Source organism: Capricornis sumatraensis, chromosome 7 (assembly GCF_032405125.1).
Source record: "Capricornis sumatraensis isolate serow.1 chromosome 7, serow.2, whole genome shotgun sequence".
Classification (NCBI taxonomy): Eukaryota; Metazoa; Chordata; class Mammalia; order Artiodactyla; family Bovidae; genus Capricornis; species Capricornis sumatraensis.
The window spans coordinates 6,315,470-6,333,489 of NC_091075.1; the positions used below are offsets into that span (position 1 = coordinate 6,315,470).

Here is an 18,020-nt window from a genome sequence, read left to right on the forward strand (position 1 = left end):
TTTTGCAGAAGTAAATGTCTGTCAAATTTTTGTAAACATTCTGAGGACCTCAAATGGTTATAGGTGACGAAGTTCTATATTTTCATCTAGGAGTGAATTGGAACAGCTGCAGTATAAAGTGCTACAGGAGAGAGAGAAATATCAGCAGTCTTCTCAGTCAAGCAAAGCAAAATCAGCAGTACCTTCATTTAGTGTAAATGACAAGTTTACATTAAATAAAGATGATGCCAGCTACAGCCTTATCTTAGAGGTGCAGACAGCGATAGATAATGTCTTAATACAGGTAAGTATGCATAATTTCTTTGTTTTATGACTGGATATATTTTAGTGTCCACTAATAATTTTGGACACTTTTAGTTTTAGACAGCGATTTTAAACATTTATCTTAATCTTCCATTAGATAATCAGTTTACTTATAGATTATTTAAATATATCTTTACTTTCACCCTATACATATTAAACAAAAGGCTGGTGAACTTAAGTTTCAGAAAGATTAAGGAAGGACATTTAGGATTTTGTTCTTTGGAGCCTTTAGGAAAATTTTAACAGAGATGTGATTTGTAAAACTTCAATATTTAATATCCTGAATAGGATCTTTAAGTTCCAAATACTGAAGTAAGAGTTTACAGTACAGACTGCTCATTAACCATCAGTTTCCAGATAGGTCAATAGGCAAAGCAGATGATTTCGAAGGGTGAAACCTAGAGATAATAATGTATAGCACCATTTTTCAATTTATTTAATTATTTTTTTTCTTATACTAGAAGAGAGTGGAAAAGGATGAGAGTAGGATGAATGGAAAATAAGAGTAAAGAGGAGGAAGAAGACAAAGTTTGAAAAGATATGGGGGAGGGGGAGGATTATTAATTAAAACTTGAAGGCAGAAATTTCTCTTAAGTAATGTTAGCTCTGGGACTGCTACACTGAACAACTAACTCTAGGTGCATCACTTATATAGAGCACAGTGCAAACTTATTGTCCTAGAAGCTACCTCTCCAGAGTAGATTAAAAATCACCCTCTTTCTGTGTTACAGGTGAAATAAAAAATTATAAAAATGAACTGCTATAAATAAGCATGGGCTTCCCAGGTGGCACTTGTGGTAAAGAACCCGCCTGCCAATACAAGAGATATAAGAGACTCGGGTTCAATCCCTGAGTCTGGAAGATCCTCTGGAGAAGGGCATGGCAACCCATTCCAGTATTCTTGCCTGGAGAATCCCAGGGATAGAGGAACCTGGCAGGATACAGTCCATGGGGTCACGAAGAGTCAGATATGACTGAAGCGACTTATCATGCAAGCATGCATAATAAACATGACCATATGTAGCCCATGGTAGCATTTTTAGCACTGACAGAAAGGCCTAAGAAGACTATACTTTAAAAAGAGCAGTGAGAGATTAAAATCTGTAATCTCTGATTAATCCAAATTAGAAAAATAAGTCATAATATGACATTTATTCATATTATATTTATTTTCTAGAAGTACATATTATCAAATATAAGTTTAGAGAGTTCATACTCTCATATTTAGAGATTAACATAAACTAGAACCAAAGAAAACCCTAAAAGAAAATATGTGTTGAAAAATTTCTAGTTTTCTACCTGAACCTTTCTTTTCCTTTCAATATTGATTGTAGAGTGATGTTCCAATAGATTTACTTGATGTGGATAAAAATTCTGCTATTGTCAGCTTTAGCAGCTGTGATTCTGAGGTGAGTAAAAAATATGAAGAGTTCTTTAGATGCTTTCATTTTCATTATACCATTTTGTATGAAACCTGTAAATGCTATTAGGGTCATTGTTCCTTCAATATTTCCTTCCATAACCTTTCCCTCCAAATCTGTTAATGTTCTCTTTCTCTGTATTCATATAGTCCAGAAACTGTAGTGTTGTCTTTTAAATTGTTTCCTTTTTTCTGATCTGTTTAATCCAATTATAGTGGATCCCTCCCTCTTATCTGCTGGAGATACTGTGCATTCTAAAAGCCCCAGTGGATGCTTGAAATTATAAATAGTACAGAACCCTTGAATAATACTGTGTTTTTTTCAGTATCATTACTTTCGCACTTTGGAGCTATTATTAAGTAAAACATGGGTTACCTGAACATAACATGTCATCTGATAACAGAGATGGTTACTAAGTGTAATCGTATATGCAGGTAGCATATACGATATGAATAGGCAGGATAAAGGACTGATTCATGTCCTGGATGAGATGGAGTGGGATGTGACAAGTTCTCATCACACTGCTCAGAATGGTATGTGATTCTGTAAGCAAAACTTATGAGTTGCTTATTTCTGGCATTTTCTATTTAATATCTTCAGACCACAGTTGACCATGGGTAACTGAAACCCCAAAAAGCAAAACCACAGATAAGGGGGAGACTACTGTAGTCACTGATTTCTGTCACTTCTCACTCCCTTGCTCTTAGCTGTCTGCTTTGCTTCATTCTACTTCTGTTAACCTTCCAGCTCTCACCATGCTTGCTTGAACCACCAGCTTGCTTGTATCCACCAGTTTCTCTGCCTTCAGTATTGCCTCTCAATCACAGGAGATGCTATGCACTCACAGGAGATGCTATGCACTTCCATCCAAGAGGCCTTCCTAAAATACAAAATCACTGTGTCATTTCTCTTCTCACAACCTTTTAAAACCTTTCCTGAGCTGCATGTAAGTCTAGACCTCTCACTGTACCATAAAAGCTTTCCATAATTCAGCTCTGATTACAACTCCAACTTAATCTCTCACCAGCTGCTCCCTTCCCTCCCAGGCACATGATTTCTGCCAAACTGAAGTTCTTAAAATTTCTTCAAATGCTATATAGTTTCACACACTCCTACAGTTAAACACAATCTGTTCCATCTGCCTGCCTTTCCACACTATCTCTTACTGACTCTTGCTTACCCTTCATTCAGTAGACATTTATTGAACACCTACTCTGTGCAGAGTACCTGGGATGAGCCCATAGCCGAGCTTTCAGATGCGTTTGCCGTTCACTTCTCTCTATGTTGGTACTAGCTGACTAGCAGTCTCGGCACTAGATTCAGCTCCTGATGAAAAGTTAGGGTACAAAGAAAGTCTGGGGAAGGCAAGCCAGAGAAGAAAGTGTGACTGGAACTGGCATTAAAAAGAGAAGGACAGAAAGAATAGATAAAGAACAAAGTTGATAGTTATATTAGGGAATAATTTTCAAAATAATTTCAGAGTAAAATTTTTTTTTGATAAGAGATTTATCAAAAAGCAATTGTATTGTTATCATATATGCTTTGCCATACCTGTTTGAGAGTCAGATACAAAAGATTAAGACCTACGTTTTTATGATCATTAAAAAAAATCAAGTTAGTATGAACTTCAGATCTTTAATTCCTGAGTTACAGTGAAAAATTAGCCTGTTTATATCAATGCAGGATTTGAGTATTTTATACTAATTTAAAACCTGTTTTCTAGAATGATAACTTAAAAAACAAATCTTATAGAGATTTCAAACATATACGAAAGGAAAAGAATAGCACCACCTCCATGAACTCATCACTAACTTTAACATATGACCAGTCTTGTTTTCTGCTCTTTACCCTCTTCTCCCCATGCCAAACCTAACTCCAGACATTTTATCTCTTTTAATTAGTCATTTTATCTGTAAACACTGAGATACATAACATTTGTTTTTAATTACACAAAAGTATATTTATTTTTAAGTTGACTTATCCTCTGTGCTTGCTGAGTTTAAAACATTTGAATTTTCTTTTAATATTAGCGTTCCTTTTATTTCTTCAGGTATTTATTAAAAATAGGAAAATATCAGTACATGAAAATTGCATATCAAATAGTTCATGTTGTTTTGTCTGATTTTGCGATTCATGCACCCAGAAATACTTTTTTTTTGTTTTTAGTAGTTTATTATTCTATTTCAAGAGGTTACATTATATGAAGTAACCTCTCCAATTTTATTCAACAAACATGTATTGAATGCCTATGGTCTACTTGACACTGTGCTATTTGCTGGAAATACATAGGTGAGATCTTTCTAAGTTGTCTGTAAGTATGTGTGAAAATCAAATACGTTCAACACTGAACATTTATGCTTTTTGCCTTTATAATATAAACAGGAATTTGCACTATCAGTTAAATTTTTGGAAGGACAGTTAATATTTTTAAATATTATGGGAGAAATTCAAGATGGAAAGAGCATTGAGCTATAGATATGAATTTGAATTCCAGTGTTATTACTTACTGGCTTTTAGGAAAATTACCTAACCCTTCATGCCCCATTTTTTTCATCTGTTAAAACTTCCCACATAGGGTTGTTTATAGGAATAAGCATAAAGCTCATAGCACAGTGCCACCCAAATGATAGGTGCTCAGTAAAATGATAACCACTATTATTATTATTAATGCTGTTGTTATTCTTAAAGACATGGATTAATTCTTCTCTTCAACTTCTGAATTATTCCTAGTCAAATGACAATTTTCTCCTCGCCACTTACCGGTGCCAGGCAAATACCACAAGACTAGAGCTCAAGGTAAAAATGTTTGAAATTACCTTTACTTGAAAGTTCAAACCTTCTTTTTCCTTGGTAAGTCCTGCAACATGCAATATCATTTCTTTGCATTAAATTTCTCCCTGAAACAAGCATTTTGAATGATGTCTTTTGAATGACCTGTTTTTGAGAATCTGAGGTTTCTGTGCTGTGCTGTGCTTAGTTGCTCAGATATATCCAACTCCTTGCAACCCTATGAACTATATATAGTCCTCCAGGCTCCTCTGACCATGAAATTCTCCAGGCAAGAATCTTGGAGTGGGTTGCCATTCCCTTCTCCAGGGGCATCTTTCCAAACCAGGGATTGAACCCAGGTCTCCTGCATTGCAAGTGGATTCTTCACCTATTTGATTTTTTTTTTTTTTATTCTTTTCCATGATTTTATTTTTTTTTTATTTTTTTTTTCTGTTTTTTTTTTTTAATTTATTTTTTTTTTTATTAAATTTTAAAATCTTTAATTCTTACATGTGTTCCCAAACATTCAGCCCAAACCACCGTCTCTTCTATTAACACGCAACTAATTACATTCACTAAAATTTTTACCAATCCTAAATTTCCTCTAGCTGGAAATATTTTTTCTAATTTTCTATTATGGAAAGTTTCAAACATACATAAGAGTAATGATTCCTGCTTAAGCAATGATCCATTCATAACAATCTTATTTATGCTGTCACTCTCTGTTCCAAATTATTTTGAAACAGATACAGGATGTAATTTTTTTTGTATTTCAGTATATATGTTTAAAAGATAAGAACTCTTTTTAAACCTAATCACAATACTGTTATCAAACCAAAAAATTAATAATTCTTTAGTATCATCAAATGTTTAGTGTAGTGGTTTTTGCTTTTAATTTAATGTTTGATTCAGTCATAGTCCAAATAAGGTAATTTGGTTACTGAAGTCTCTGAGCATTTGCCCTGTATTTTCCTATTATCTGGATTTTTCTGATTGCATTCAGTGATGGCATTACTATCTATCTATTCCAGGGAAAATCTTTGAAGTTTCCTTTTGCAATGTACTAGGATAATCATTTTTATAATTAAATACTGTTTTTAGCACACAAATATATTTTAGTTTCTAGTGTGAGATTAAAAAAAAAAACTTTTGGTACATTTATGATACAAAAGTTAAGGACTATATAAATTTTTCCTGGTGTTGCTGATGTTCTGAGACTCAAAGTAAGATTTTTTTCAACAGAGATGCTATTACACAATAACTCTTCCACATCTGGTTAAGGAACTTCCAGTTTCTGCTTGTCTAACAAATTGGCAAAAATTTAGAGAAAGCAGCATCATTAGTGACAGAATGAGGAAAAGGACACTGTCAGTCATAACTGAAAGAAATAATTGTTAAAGCCACTTTCGTAAAATAGGCTATAGTCCCACTTGTTGGAATCTATTTCATAGCAATAAAGTCATAGTAGTGTACCCACAGATATATGTATAATTAACTGCAGCATTGTTTGTAGAAGCAGAAAGGTGGAATCAAAGTGAACACTCAGTATTTCATGTTTGATTAAGTAGCTGTTTAACCATTCCATAGAATATTGCACAGCTGCAAGAAAGAATGAGCTGATCTATTCCTTTTAACACAGAGCAATTTCCATGAAAAACGCAAAATGCAGATAAAAGTTCTATATATGTGTATACATATTATCTATAATATGAAGAAATATATAGAAAGAATCATAGCTGTCTGATATGATAGGTCATACAATAGGGGAAAGGTTTGGGTGGGATGTGAGCGGGAGGGAGATGATAGTATTAGGAGAGGCAGAGATAAGGGAAGATATTAGAAATAAAAACAAAGCTGTCTATGATATAAATAGAATTTATTCATGTGAAATTATGCATTTATTTTTGTACATCTGCATAGAGAGATGTATGAAAGGTTGACTATCAAAATAGCAATAATGATCATCTCTAGGTGGTAGGATTTCAGATGACTCATATGTTAATCCTAATTTTTCTTCATTGTTTGGATTTTTAAAATAATGAATATGAAGTATATAATGAGAAAACATTATGACTTTTTAAAAATTTATGAACAATTGTGTTCTTTTTTAAAAATTATACTGTTTATAGTTATTATAAAATATTGGCTATATTCCCTGTGTTATACTAATTACAACATTCAGAAAACAGATCATGGCATCCAGTCCCATCAGTTCATGGCAAATAGATGGGGAAACAATGGAAACAGTGGCTGACTTTATTTTTCTGGGCTCCAAAATCACCGCAGATGGTGACTGCATCCATAAAATTAAAAGACACTTACTCTTTGGAAGGAAAGTTATGACCAACATAGACAGCATATTAAAAAGCAGAGACATTACTTTGTCAACAAGGGTCCGTCTAGTCAAGGCTATGGTTTTTCCAGTAGTCATGTATGGATGTGAGAGTTGGACTATGAAGAAAGCTAAGCACCGAAGAATTGATGCTTTTGAGTTGTGGTGTTGGAGAAGACTCTTGAGAGTCCCTTGGACTGCAAGGAGATCCAACCAGTCCATCCTAAAGGAAATCAGTCCTGAATATTCATTGGAACGACTAATGCTGAAGGTGAAACTCCAATACTTTGGCCACCTGATGTGAAGAGCTGACTCATTTGAAAAGACTCTGATGCTGGGAAAGATTGAGGGCAGGAGGAGAAGGGGACAACAGAGGATGAGATGGTTGGATGGTACCATTGACTCAATGAACATGAGTTTGGGTAAACTCCGGGAGATGGTGATGGACAGGGAGGCCTGGCTTGCTGCGGTTCATGGGGTCACAAAGAGTCGAACACAACTGAGCGACTGACCTGAACTGAACTGATACTAATTATGAATTTACTGTGGAAAAATTTATGTGCCAGTTTAAGCTTACCCCTTAAAAAGAAGCCCTAAAGATACAGCTTTATCAGATGAATTTTTTATTTTCCTCCTGTATTTTTATACTTTATCCTTTTCTTATGTTTTCTCTCTTTGCATTCAGAGAAATATTTTTAGTGTAACATTTGCAAAAAAATCTTGCTTTAAATTTTTATTTATGTTTCCCATTTAGGTAAAACATTGATTTGCTTCCCCCACCTCACATGCCAGGGAAAGTATGAGTTGATATGTCAGTTAAGAAGCTCCCTTTGTAATACAAAATGTTCTACAGTCCGTTTCATGAACTAGAGCAGGGAGGAGTTGAAAGGGGCTGCAGGAGCGAGAAGCTGGACTGCTTTCTAATTCCTCTAAAATTAGGTCTTCACAGTTATATGAATTAGAGTTTTCTATAAGTGCTTTAAATTCTCAGGATATCCAACTAAAAAGGTACAAAGAATTTCCTAATCCAAATATGTCATAATTAGATTATGAGTATGCTTTTCTGTTTTCATAGAAAGTTAAGAATTAAGTTATTGGAAACATTTTTTTGTCCTGGCAATAGAATTTTGAAAAAAAAATTTGGCTGCACAGGCTCCTCATTGCAGCATGAAGGTTTCTCTAGCTGCAGAGCGAAGGTTTCTCTTGTTGTGGCGCACGGGCTCTAGAGAGCTTGCACTCAGTAGCTGCAGCTCACAGGCTTAGTCCTTCTGTGGCATGTGGTATCTTAGTTCCCTGACTAGGGATCAAACCCGTTTCTCCTTCATTGGAAGGCAGAGTCTTAACCACTGGACCACCAGGGAAGGTCCCTTGCAATAGATTTTTATAATAACCATATGCTGTAATGCCCCCATTTCTGAGAGAACTAAGTGTTAAGTTATTGACTCACTTATCCTTTCAACAAAAATGTCTAAATTTTAACCATTTTTTAATGTGAATCTTATACAGTGTATCACACACCTATGTTTTTAGATGTGATAAGGTGGTGTATGAGAATGTTTATCTTTCAGAATGACAAATCTATAAATTCTGTGGTAGGGATGACTTCAGCTCAGTTCAGTCACTCAGTCGGGTCCAGCTTTTTGTATCGCCATGGACTGCAGCACACTGGGCTTCCCTGTCCATCACCAACTCCCAGAGCTTACTCAAACTCATGTCCATCGAGTGGGTGGCACTATCCAACCATCTCATCTTGTTGTCCCCTTCTCCTCCTGCCTTCAATCTTTCCCAGCATCAGGGTCTTTCTCAATGAGTCAGTTCTTCGAATCAGGTAGCCAAAGTATTGGAGTTTCAGCTTCAGCATCAGTCCTTCCACTGAATGTTCAGGACTGATTTTCTTTAGGATGGACTGGTGGGATCTCCTTGCAGTCCAAGGGACTCCCAAGTGTCTTTTCCAGCACCACAGTTCGAAAGCATCAATTCTTCGGCGCTCAGCTTTCTTTATAGTCCAACTCTCACATCCATACATGACTATTGGAAAAACAACAGCCTTGACTATATGAACCTTTGTTCACAAAGTAATGTCTCTGCTTTTTAATATCCTGTCTAGGTTGGTCATAGCTTTTCTTCCAAGGAGCAAGCATACCTCCTTTGAGTGTTTGAGTATCTCCTGTGGAGGTCCAGGTCAGAGGGATGACTTACAGATGGATTAATTTTGCTTTTGATTGCTAAAATCTTTTAAAATTTTCTTTGACTATAGTGGTAAAAAGTTCCTGTTGAATAGAATGTCATTATTTCCATCAGTGTGTTACAGAAGAAATTAAAGCCTTTGATTACTTGTGTTGAGCATTTTAAAGATAGCATTATGTTGCTAGATTATTCTTATTTTCTTTCCTCTTTTGTGTTGAATCAGATTCGCTCAATTGAAGGCCAGTATGGCACACTTCAAGCATATGTGACTCCAAGAATTCAACCCAAAACATGTCAGGTCCGCCAGTACCATATCAAACCCCTTTCTCTCCATCAAAGAACTCACGTTATTGATCATGACAGGTAGGACAAAGGGAGAGTTTATTTTCAGGATATTACATGATGCATATAAACTTTCTTGTTATTTTATTCTGGTAGCAAATTTGTACTTAAAAAAAAAATGCTATGTACAGATTTCCCCCGCTATCTGAAAGGAGGGCATTTTAATGAAACCTTTCATATGCCAAAATAGCATAAAGCAGAGAAATGGTTACCTTAGGACACATCTTGCTAATGGATGCTTAGAGTCAATTGTGATAAAGCACAGACGATCACAGAGTTCAGAGCTCTGCTGCCTGGTGCTCAGAAGCTGAGTGTAGCTCCTGGAGGAGGAGCTTGGTGGGCTTTTCTCGGTGCTGCTGGGGTGCGGGCTACTTCTCTAACAGTTTGCTGCAGAACAGATGCTGAGGCTATTTTTGCTTTGTACCTTTTTTTGTAAAAGCAAAAATCCTCTTTGGATTTTTTTTGGTTACTGAAAATAGGTACTCATATAAGCCTTACATAAATCAAAATGGCATAAAATGAGCTTTCAAAAAGCGGGGGATACCTGTGTTAATATTTCTAATAGAGGTGAGTCTTTGTCTTCTTTTACAGGCTGATTTGAGCTGGGCTCTCCTTGGATTATAGTCTTATATATGTTCCTAGGTGACACTATGGAAATAATTTAACTCTCTGGGTTGTTTTTTTTTTTTTTTTTTTTTGAATAAGGTTCATGTGGAGATCTCCAAAGTTTCTTCTATTCTGTATTCTCTTAAAATTCTTTCTGTACCTTTAATTTGATAAACTTGTATTTTCTTAACTATCCTCTTGATTCATTTTACATTTATTTAATTTACTTTACAACCTTTTATGTGTATGTGTGATTTGCAGGATAGAAATTTAATTCCATATGCTTGCAAAATAGAAGGTATCATTCCTTAACTTTCCTAGTGGCATGCAGCTAGTGTTTCAAACCCACATCTATCTGTCTTAAAAAAGCCCAGTTCTTTACTTTCACATTATGCTGATTTTTTTTTCTTACCTTGTGTATGTTTTGTAGTTTGTATAGTAAAAATACTAGATGAACTTATGAAAAATGGAATTGACCTAAGTAAACTGAATTTTTATTTGTAAAGGCATATTATAATGAAAACAAGCTATTTATGTCATTTAACTGTTAAAGTACAGGTATAGCAAAATGTTTATCTGATGGGTAAGATTAACCTGAGAAAAATTAAGTGGCTGCTTTTATGTTTGTAACTACTATTGCAAAATTCTGTTTTTTAATGTATTAAGTACATATAATACCTCCATGTATTCCCACACAAATATATGTACTTCTATTAAATTGCAGACCCATGAATACACTGACTTTGACAGGTCAGTTCAGTTTTTCTGAACTTCACTCCTGGGTGGTTTTTTGCATGCCTGAAGTTCCTGAAAAACCTCCAGCAGGAGAATGTGTGACATTTTATTTTCAGAACACCTTCCTGGATACACAACTTGAAAGTACCTACAGGTGAATAAAACTTATTTGTGTTTCACATGTGTTTTTACATAAATGTAATTTCTAAATTTTCATATGTTTTAAGACAGTAATTTGCAAATAATATAATTTGAAAACTATACTGTTCAAGAATCTACTGAAAAGCAAGTGGGACTAATGATTGACCAGCAATAAATATGAAAGATCAATATGTTTCCCATTCTCAACCATAACCAGTTAGAAAATAAATTATTTTTTAAAACTGTTTCAGAGCAACAATAACAAAATATTCATAAAAATACGTGGGAATGCTCTTTCTTTGAAATACGTAGAACTTCATGAAGAAAACGTTAACATTTTATTGACATAAAAGATTTGATTAATGTGAAGACATTGTAAACATGCAAGTCCTTCTCAAATTGACTTGAACATTTATCCTAATTCCATTTTGAATTACAAGAAGAATGACCATTGAGTTTCTTTATGCAAAAATAAGAAATGGCTCCGAATTTGAAATCTTAGAACATGCAGGCTTTTGAAGCTACCACATTATGAAGTGAAGGTCATCATTCTCTTACACTCTTCCTCAAGCTCACAGTTGCCCTCTTGCCCTCTTCACTGTCACTCCCTTGCATAGGCCTCCCTGCTTTCTGTTTCTGAATATAGTGGAGGCCAAAATTTTCTTCTCCTCTGTTCATTTTCAGAATGTGTTGGGTAAGGCTGATTTCTCTGTAATCTGCTTTGACCTTGTACCCTTATACTTTTTCTCATTCTTTCACAGCTATAGGTTGGTATTGTCTGTTTGATCTTTTGTTTTTATTTTAATTTTGTTGTTTGGAGGGGAGAGGGCTTCTCATCTTCCCTCTGTTTCTGTCTCTTGATTGTTTCCCTGAGCAGTTTACTGAGGTATTCTACTTCCTGCTTTCTAGCTGAGACTTTACCATGCTAAGTTCAGCAAACAGCAGTGAACACGTAATTTTACCTTTGAATATAGCCTTTGGGACCAAGAACTCTCCAGAAATCTAATTGATTTTATTTTTTATATATATTTATTTCCCCAAATCTTGCTTATATAATTGGTTTTAGCATCAGTTCTGAGGGGCCATTTCACTGTACCCTCTAGGGAATCTTATCTGTGTCTAAGCCTGGAATCATGACTTCTGTTTTGGAGTATGACAGCGAACCTCACACTTTAATCATAGTAGACAATTTGACAGGCCCCTGGCATGTTATATATTTTTACAGTAGCACATCTTTGCTTTTCATCATTCTGTATCCTTAAATATTCTTTTCTTAAAAATCAAAACTCTGCTTATTTTTGGAGGTCCAACTCAGTAGCTACATTTTTGAAGTTTTCCTGGATGCTCTTCTCTGTTCCCATAGCATTTTATTCTTACCTGTCTTAGATTTTTATTGTTACTTGTTTGAAGTATGTAATATTTTTTATGCAAGCTAGTCTCTAAACCAGATTATAAGCTTCTGGGCAGAGTTTATTTCTTTATTATTTTTGTTTGTATCCTCACGTGTCTAACACATGGCTTTGAACATAGTGTTTAGTCGCTAAGTTGTGTTCAACTCCTTTGCGACCCCAGGGACTGCACTTGGCCAGCCTCCTCTGTCCATGGGGATTCTCCAGGCAAGAATACTGGAGTGGGTAGCCGTGTCCTCCAGAGAGTCTTCCCAATCCAAGGATCTAACCCAGGTCTCCTGCATTGCAGGCTTATTCTTTACCACTGAGCCAGCTGGGAAGCCCCTTGGACATAGTGGTACACTCAATAAATGTTTTTTGGGTACCTGATTAAGAAATATATATTGAAGAAGACCCTGCAGTCTGACTCCTAGGCATATATCTGGAGAAAAACATAATCCAAAAGGTTACATGCACCACAGTGATTACTGCAGCACTGTTTACAATAGCCAAGACATGGAAACAACCTAAACGTCCATCAACAGAGGAATGGATAAAAATTTGTTACATATATACAATAGAATATTGTTGTTGTTGTTCAGTCGCTAAGTTGTGTCCAACTCTATGCTCTCTCCTGGGCTGCAGCACACCAAGCTTCCCTGTCACCATCTCCCAAAGTTTGCTCAGGTTCAAGTCCATTGAGTTGGTGATGCTATCTAACCATTACTCAGCCATTAAAAAGAATTAAATAATTCCATTTGCAGCTATATGGATGCACCCAGAGAGTGTCATAGTAAGTCAGTCAGAGAAGGAGAAATATGGCATGACATCCCTTATATGTGGAATCTAAAAAGAAATGATACAAATGAACTTACTTACAAAACAGAGACTCACAGACTTAGAAAACTAACTTATGATTGCCAGGGGGAATGGTTAGGGACCTTGGGGAAGGTCATGTACACACTGCTGTATTTAAAATGGGTAACCAAAAAGGACCTATTATATAGCATATGGAATTCTGCTCAATGTTATGTGCCAGCCTTGATGGGAAGGGGGGGAGGGGCCTTACGGGAGAATGGGTACTTGTATATGTATGGTTGAGGCCTTCACTCTTCTCTTGAGACTACCACTACATTTTTAATCAGCTATACCTCCATACAAAACGAAAAGTTTAAAGTTTGGATTAAAAAAAAGAAGAAGTATATACTTTGGAGACAGACATACTTAGGTTTGAATCTGAGTCTGTGACTCACCAGCTATTCGACCTTAGCTATGTTACTTTCTGAGTTTCAGTTTCTTTTCTGAGGAATGGAAATAATAGTACTTACTTCACTGAATTGTAATGCTTAAAGGAAGATAAACTGTGTAAGTCATTCTACAGTGCCAGGTACCATATATGTATTTAATGTGAAATTTCATTAAAGTTGAAGACTAGTGGGAAAAATCTCATGATTTCTAAAATATAATTCGGATCAAAATAAGTGTGTATTATTAATCTTTCTAGAAAAAAAAGAATTAGCATTTGTCTACAGCTAGGCAATATGAAACCAAATAAAAAGGCCACATTAAATATGTAAAGATAGTATATATTAATTAGGAAAATTTTAGTCATCATAAAAAGGAACCAAATGTAAGCAGGCTTAACTAAATAAGAGGAATTTATCAGCTTGTATAACTAAGTAGTCTGCTTCAGACACAACTGGATCAGAAGCTTAACTGATCCCTTTAATCCTCTCCATCCTAAGACTTCATCCCTTTTCATTGCTCATCTCTGATTCTGTCTGCTCTTGGTTTTCCTATGTGGTGCCATGGGGGCTACCAACAGCTCCATCCAGCTTTATGTCTTTTCAAGTATCATAGCCTCACTTTGCCACTAGTTCCGATAAAAGCCCCACGATTGATTATCATTGTTAAAACATGAACCACTGTGGTCATGAAGCACACTGGTAAAAGCTTCTTCCTGAAGTCCCAGATATAGGGTTGAGGCCAATGAAACTATAAGGATTGAGAAGGAGGGGAGAGAGAGAAAGAGAGAGAGAGGACAAAGGCGTTCCCTAAAGAAAAAGAAGGGTCCTGTGATTATAGATGTTACTCTTAGGTTTGATATTTAAGGATGAAGCATGGAGTCATGCTGTTAATCTATGTGTTACATAAGAACTGATATGAAAGTAAGCAGTTCTAAATGTATTTTATATATATAAGGTATTAGCTATTAGAAATTTTATTAGTGAAAATGAATAAAAAAGTTTTAAATGAAGGACTTAAATTGTCATATCTTTAGGAGGCATATGTCTAACATCTTTTACTCAGTTTTATAAGTATGTTTAGAACTTGAATTACTACAACAGTAGTAGGTTACATGTTTAAATATGCTTTACATTAATAGTGGGATGTGTATATAAAGAAATTTAAAATTAAATGAAGTATAAACACAAGGTTCTAGTCACAAAATATGTGTTTACGGGACATATTTATTTGATGTACTTCCTTCTAAAACTGTTTCTTTAAAAATATTAATTTTATAGAAAAGGCGAAGGAGTTTTTAAATCTGACAACATTTCTACTATATCCATCCTAAAAGATGTGCTCTCTAAAGAAGCTACAAAAAGGAAAATTAACCTCAACATATCTTATGGTAAAAGAAAAGCATAAAAAGAATCATTCTTTCTGTTTTGGGGGGGTTGTTGTTACAATAAGAATGTTCCTGATCAAAGTGACTTATCTAATTGTGCCTGCCTCAACTTCTTCTAGAGATAAATGAAGTATCAGTCAAACACACATTAAAGTTAATCCACCCAAAGCTGGAGTACCAGTTGCTTTTGGCTAAGAAAGTGCAGTTAATTGATGCTTTAAAAGTAAGTATGTCTACCATGGATTCATGATTATTATTTTATTGTGATCAGATTTCTAAAGTGGTAAAGAGAAAGTCCACTTTATACTGGATTGAATTTTGAAATTAAGGTGCTTTTATTTTTTATTTTAAATAAGGAATTACAGGTTCAGGAGGGAAACACAAACTTTCTGATACCGGAATATCGCTGTATTCTAGAAGAGGCAGATCACCTACAGGAAGAATACAAAAAGCAACCTGCACATCTCGAAAGACTCTATGGTTAGTGGACTATTCTACCATACCTTGTCATATTCTTTTCTATTGGCTGTTTGCAAAGGATCACATGAGGGAAGGTAGGCGGAAGGAGATAGGCAAAGATTACAGCAGTCATGACTGAAACAGTAACAGCCAGTGTATTGCACAGTGTATTTTGTCGAGTTGGTTTTAATGTTTAGTATTTTTACTTGATAATATACAAGTAAACATTAACAAATGAAGTAAATGTAATGCAATTAATTTATATATATGAAGAAACCTGGTATGATACTTTATGAAACATTATAATTTAGGCTGTGTTACATACAAATAATTTTCAGTTTTCATTGCTATTTTGAAGTATCAAAATACAGCATTTAATGTTTTTATGCAAAATTGAAGAAGGGTTATATATGTGTTGTGTCAATTTATAGTCTAAATTCATTTTGCTTTGGTGGCAAGAAGTTGAGTGTTTCACAATATATTGTGAAAGCAAGAGCAAGAGGGAGATGTGAGGAGGCAGAGAGAGAGGAAGAAAGAACAGCTTAAGGAAATTTTATTTTCAATCTTTACAGAAGACCTGTATGCATAGTATACCTATTTATTTATGCATCTTTATAATCAGGTGGGATATTTAATCCTTACAACAGTGCTACACGATAGATGGTGCTGTCTCTGGTTTTCATATTTTTTAAAACTGAAATCTGAACTTAAGAATTTGCCACATAAGTAGCTAGTGGCAAAGCCTTCATTAGGACCTCCTTGCCCCAAGATGCATGCTTTTTGCACTGTGCCAAGTCTTATATGGAGTCAGTTGGTATCATCTGTCCATACTGATCCTTAAGATCTTCCTAATAATTTTATTTTATGCCCAAAGACTTGCTCACGAGCTATAACAATAATATCTGATATCTTAATATTTACCATGTGGCAAGCACATGATCTTTTATCTTCATAATAACCTAAAAGATGGGTGGTACAGAATTGCCATCTCTTATCACCAGTTTTGCAGTCCAGAAAGCTTTGAAATCAAAAGCTTTTTTTTTTGATAAATCATTTGGCAATAAATCTAACTTGATCTGAATTAATAACAGAACCTCACATAAACTGCTATGAGGTTTTTTTAAATTCCACTTAGTGTGAATATTCATACATTTTGTTGTAGAAATGTTGTTTTGTTGTCAGATGCTGCCACTTACTTTCCATGTGTATTATGCCATACATATGGTATATTCCTTTTATTATCTTACTAAAATATGAAAAACTATGAAACATGACTTAGAGGCTTTAGATAAAGGATTTGACAGCTTGAATTATTTCTACTGTACATATGTCAGGATATTTGAATCTAGAAATATTTGCCTTCAAGTCAAATCCTAAGAATGTTACTTCAAATAAAGCTGTAAGGAACAAAATCTGTCTGCACTATGTCAAAATGGTCAAACTGATGGGGAAAGAAAAGAAAACCACTTGTAATTTTATATATACCGATAGGAATTCAAAACTGGCCAGCAGTTGATTGTCTGAACTAATAGCTTGTAACCAGTTGTTAAGAGAGTTATTAGCCAAATGATTTATATTTTGAAATTTGCCATAAAATCTCCCCCCCAAATAAATATTTTTTAATGTACCAATCCTTTCAGGTGTGTATGTTAAACAATAGAAATTACAGGTGCTAAGAAATTCTCAAGCAATCACTTTCATTAAATAATGTGTGGTTAATTGAATTAATCAATGACAGAAAATTATCCTTTTTTCTTTGTAGGCATGATCACTGATCTTTTCATAGATAAGTTCAAGTTTAAAGGCACCAATGTAAAAACCAAAGTGCCTCTTTTACTGGAAATTCTGGACAGTTATGACCAAAATGCACTGATTGCTTTCTTTGATGCTGCATGAAATATAAACAAGGTAAAGTTCCAAAGAAGCTGTCTGTTTAAATGAAAATTGTTAAAATAGAATTACAAGCTAACTGTACATACTTCTATTTCAGGTGCTTTTTAATAGTCTAAAATAAATGAAGTATGACTTGTTTTTTGTAGCACTTTTATTTTTTTACAAATGTAATTTTTTTAAAGTAAAGAGAATTTTTATTTTTTTTTAATGAAATGATTATAACAGATTTTAATGAATTTTTTTTTCAAGAGGCTGTTTTACCTTTCAAATCAAAAAATACTGTTTGGAAAATAGACACATTTAAATTTTTAACAAGCCAACACATATGTATAAACTGCTTTACAGTTTTCAAACTGTATGTACATATGTGACCTCAAGTGATCTTCACAGTATGTTGATTATTTTGTCAAATCATATAAGACAATTGATTCTCAGATTGTGTTTAAGAGGACATGCTGTTATTTCATAAATGTGGGACCCAAGTTCTGGTGCCTCAATTATGTTTTGGTTACTATGTGTGTTGTCAACTAGGTGAAATAACCTATAATGTTTTTGTTTTTTTTTTCTAGGAATTGAGATTGACTTACAACTGATTTTGCTGTTGCTTGGTAATGTTTTGTGACCTGTACTCAGTTTGTTAAATACTTGGGTTGGCTCATTGCTTTAAATTTTGGCCAGGGAAATCAGACCTTGAACAGATTGGGGGGATTTTAACTTGATGTGCTGTAACCAGTAGGGCTATACAAATGTACTACATATGAATAGTACAGAAACAGTGATGGCTTCTTAGATTTTCCTGCACTAATAAATAC

General features: G+C 34.6%; 1 protein-coding gene across 1 annotated transcript in view; it reads left to right on the forward strand.

Annotated features, from left to right (window-relative positions):
• Positions 1–17,904, forward strand: part of BBS7 (Bardet-Biedl syndrome 7) — a 38,902-nt gene extending 20,998 nt beyond the window's left edge. Inside the window, exons 11-20 of the mRNA XM_068975379.1 lie at positions 91–283; positions 1,638–1,712; positions 4,455–4,520; positions 9,236–9,375; positions 10,685–10,849; positions 14,750–14,859; positions 14,976–15,079; positions 15,213–15,336; positions 17,078–17,223; positions 17,778–17,904. Coding sequence (XP_068831480.1) covers positions 91–283; positions 1,638–1,712; positions 4,455–4,520; positions 9,236–9,375; positions 10,685–10,849; positions 14,750–14,859; positions 14,976–15,079; positions 15,213–15,336; positions 17,078–17,211 — 1,111 coding nt within the window. The 3' untranslated portion in view covers positions 17,212–17,223; positions 17,778–17,904. The remainder of the gene's footprint in view (positions 1–90; positions 284–1,637; positions 1,713–4,454; positions 4,521–9,235; positions 9,376–10,684; positions 10,850–14,749; positions 14,860–14,975; positions 15,080–15,212; positions 15,337–17,077; positions 17,224–17,777) is intronic.
• The last annotated feature ends 116 nt before the right edge of the window (positions 17,905–18,020 follow it).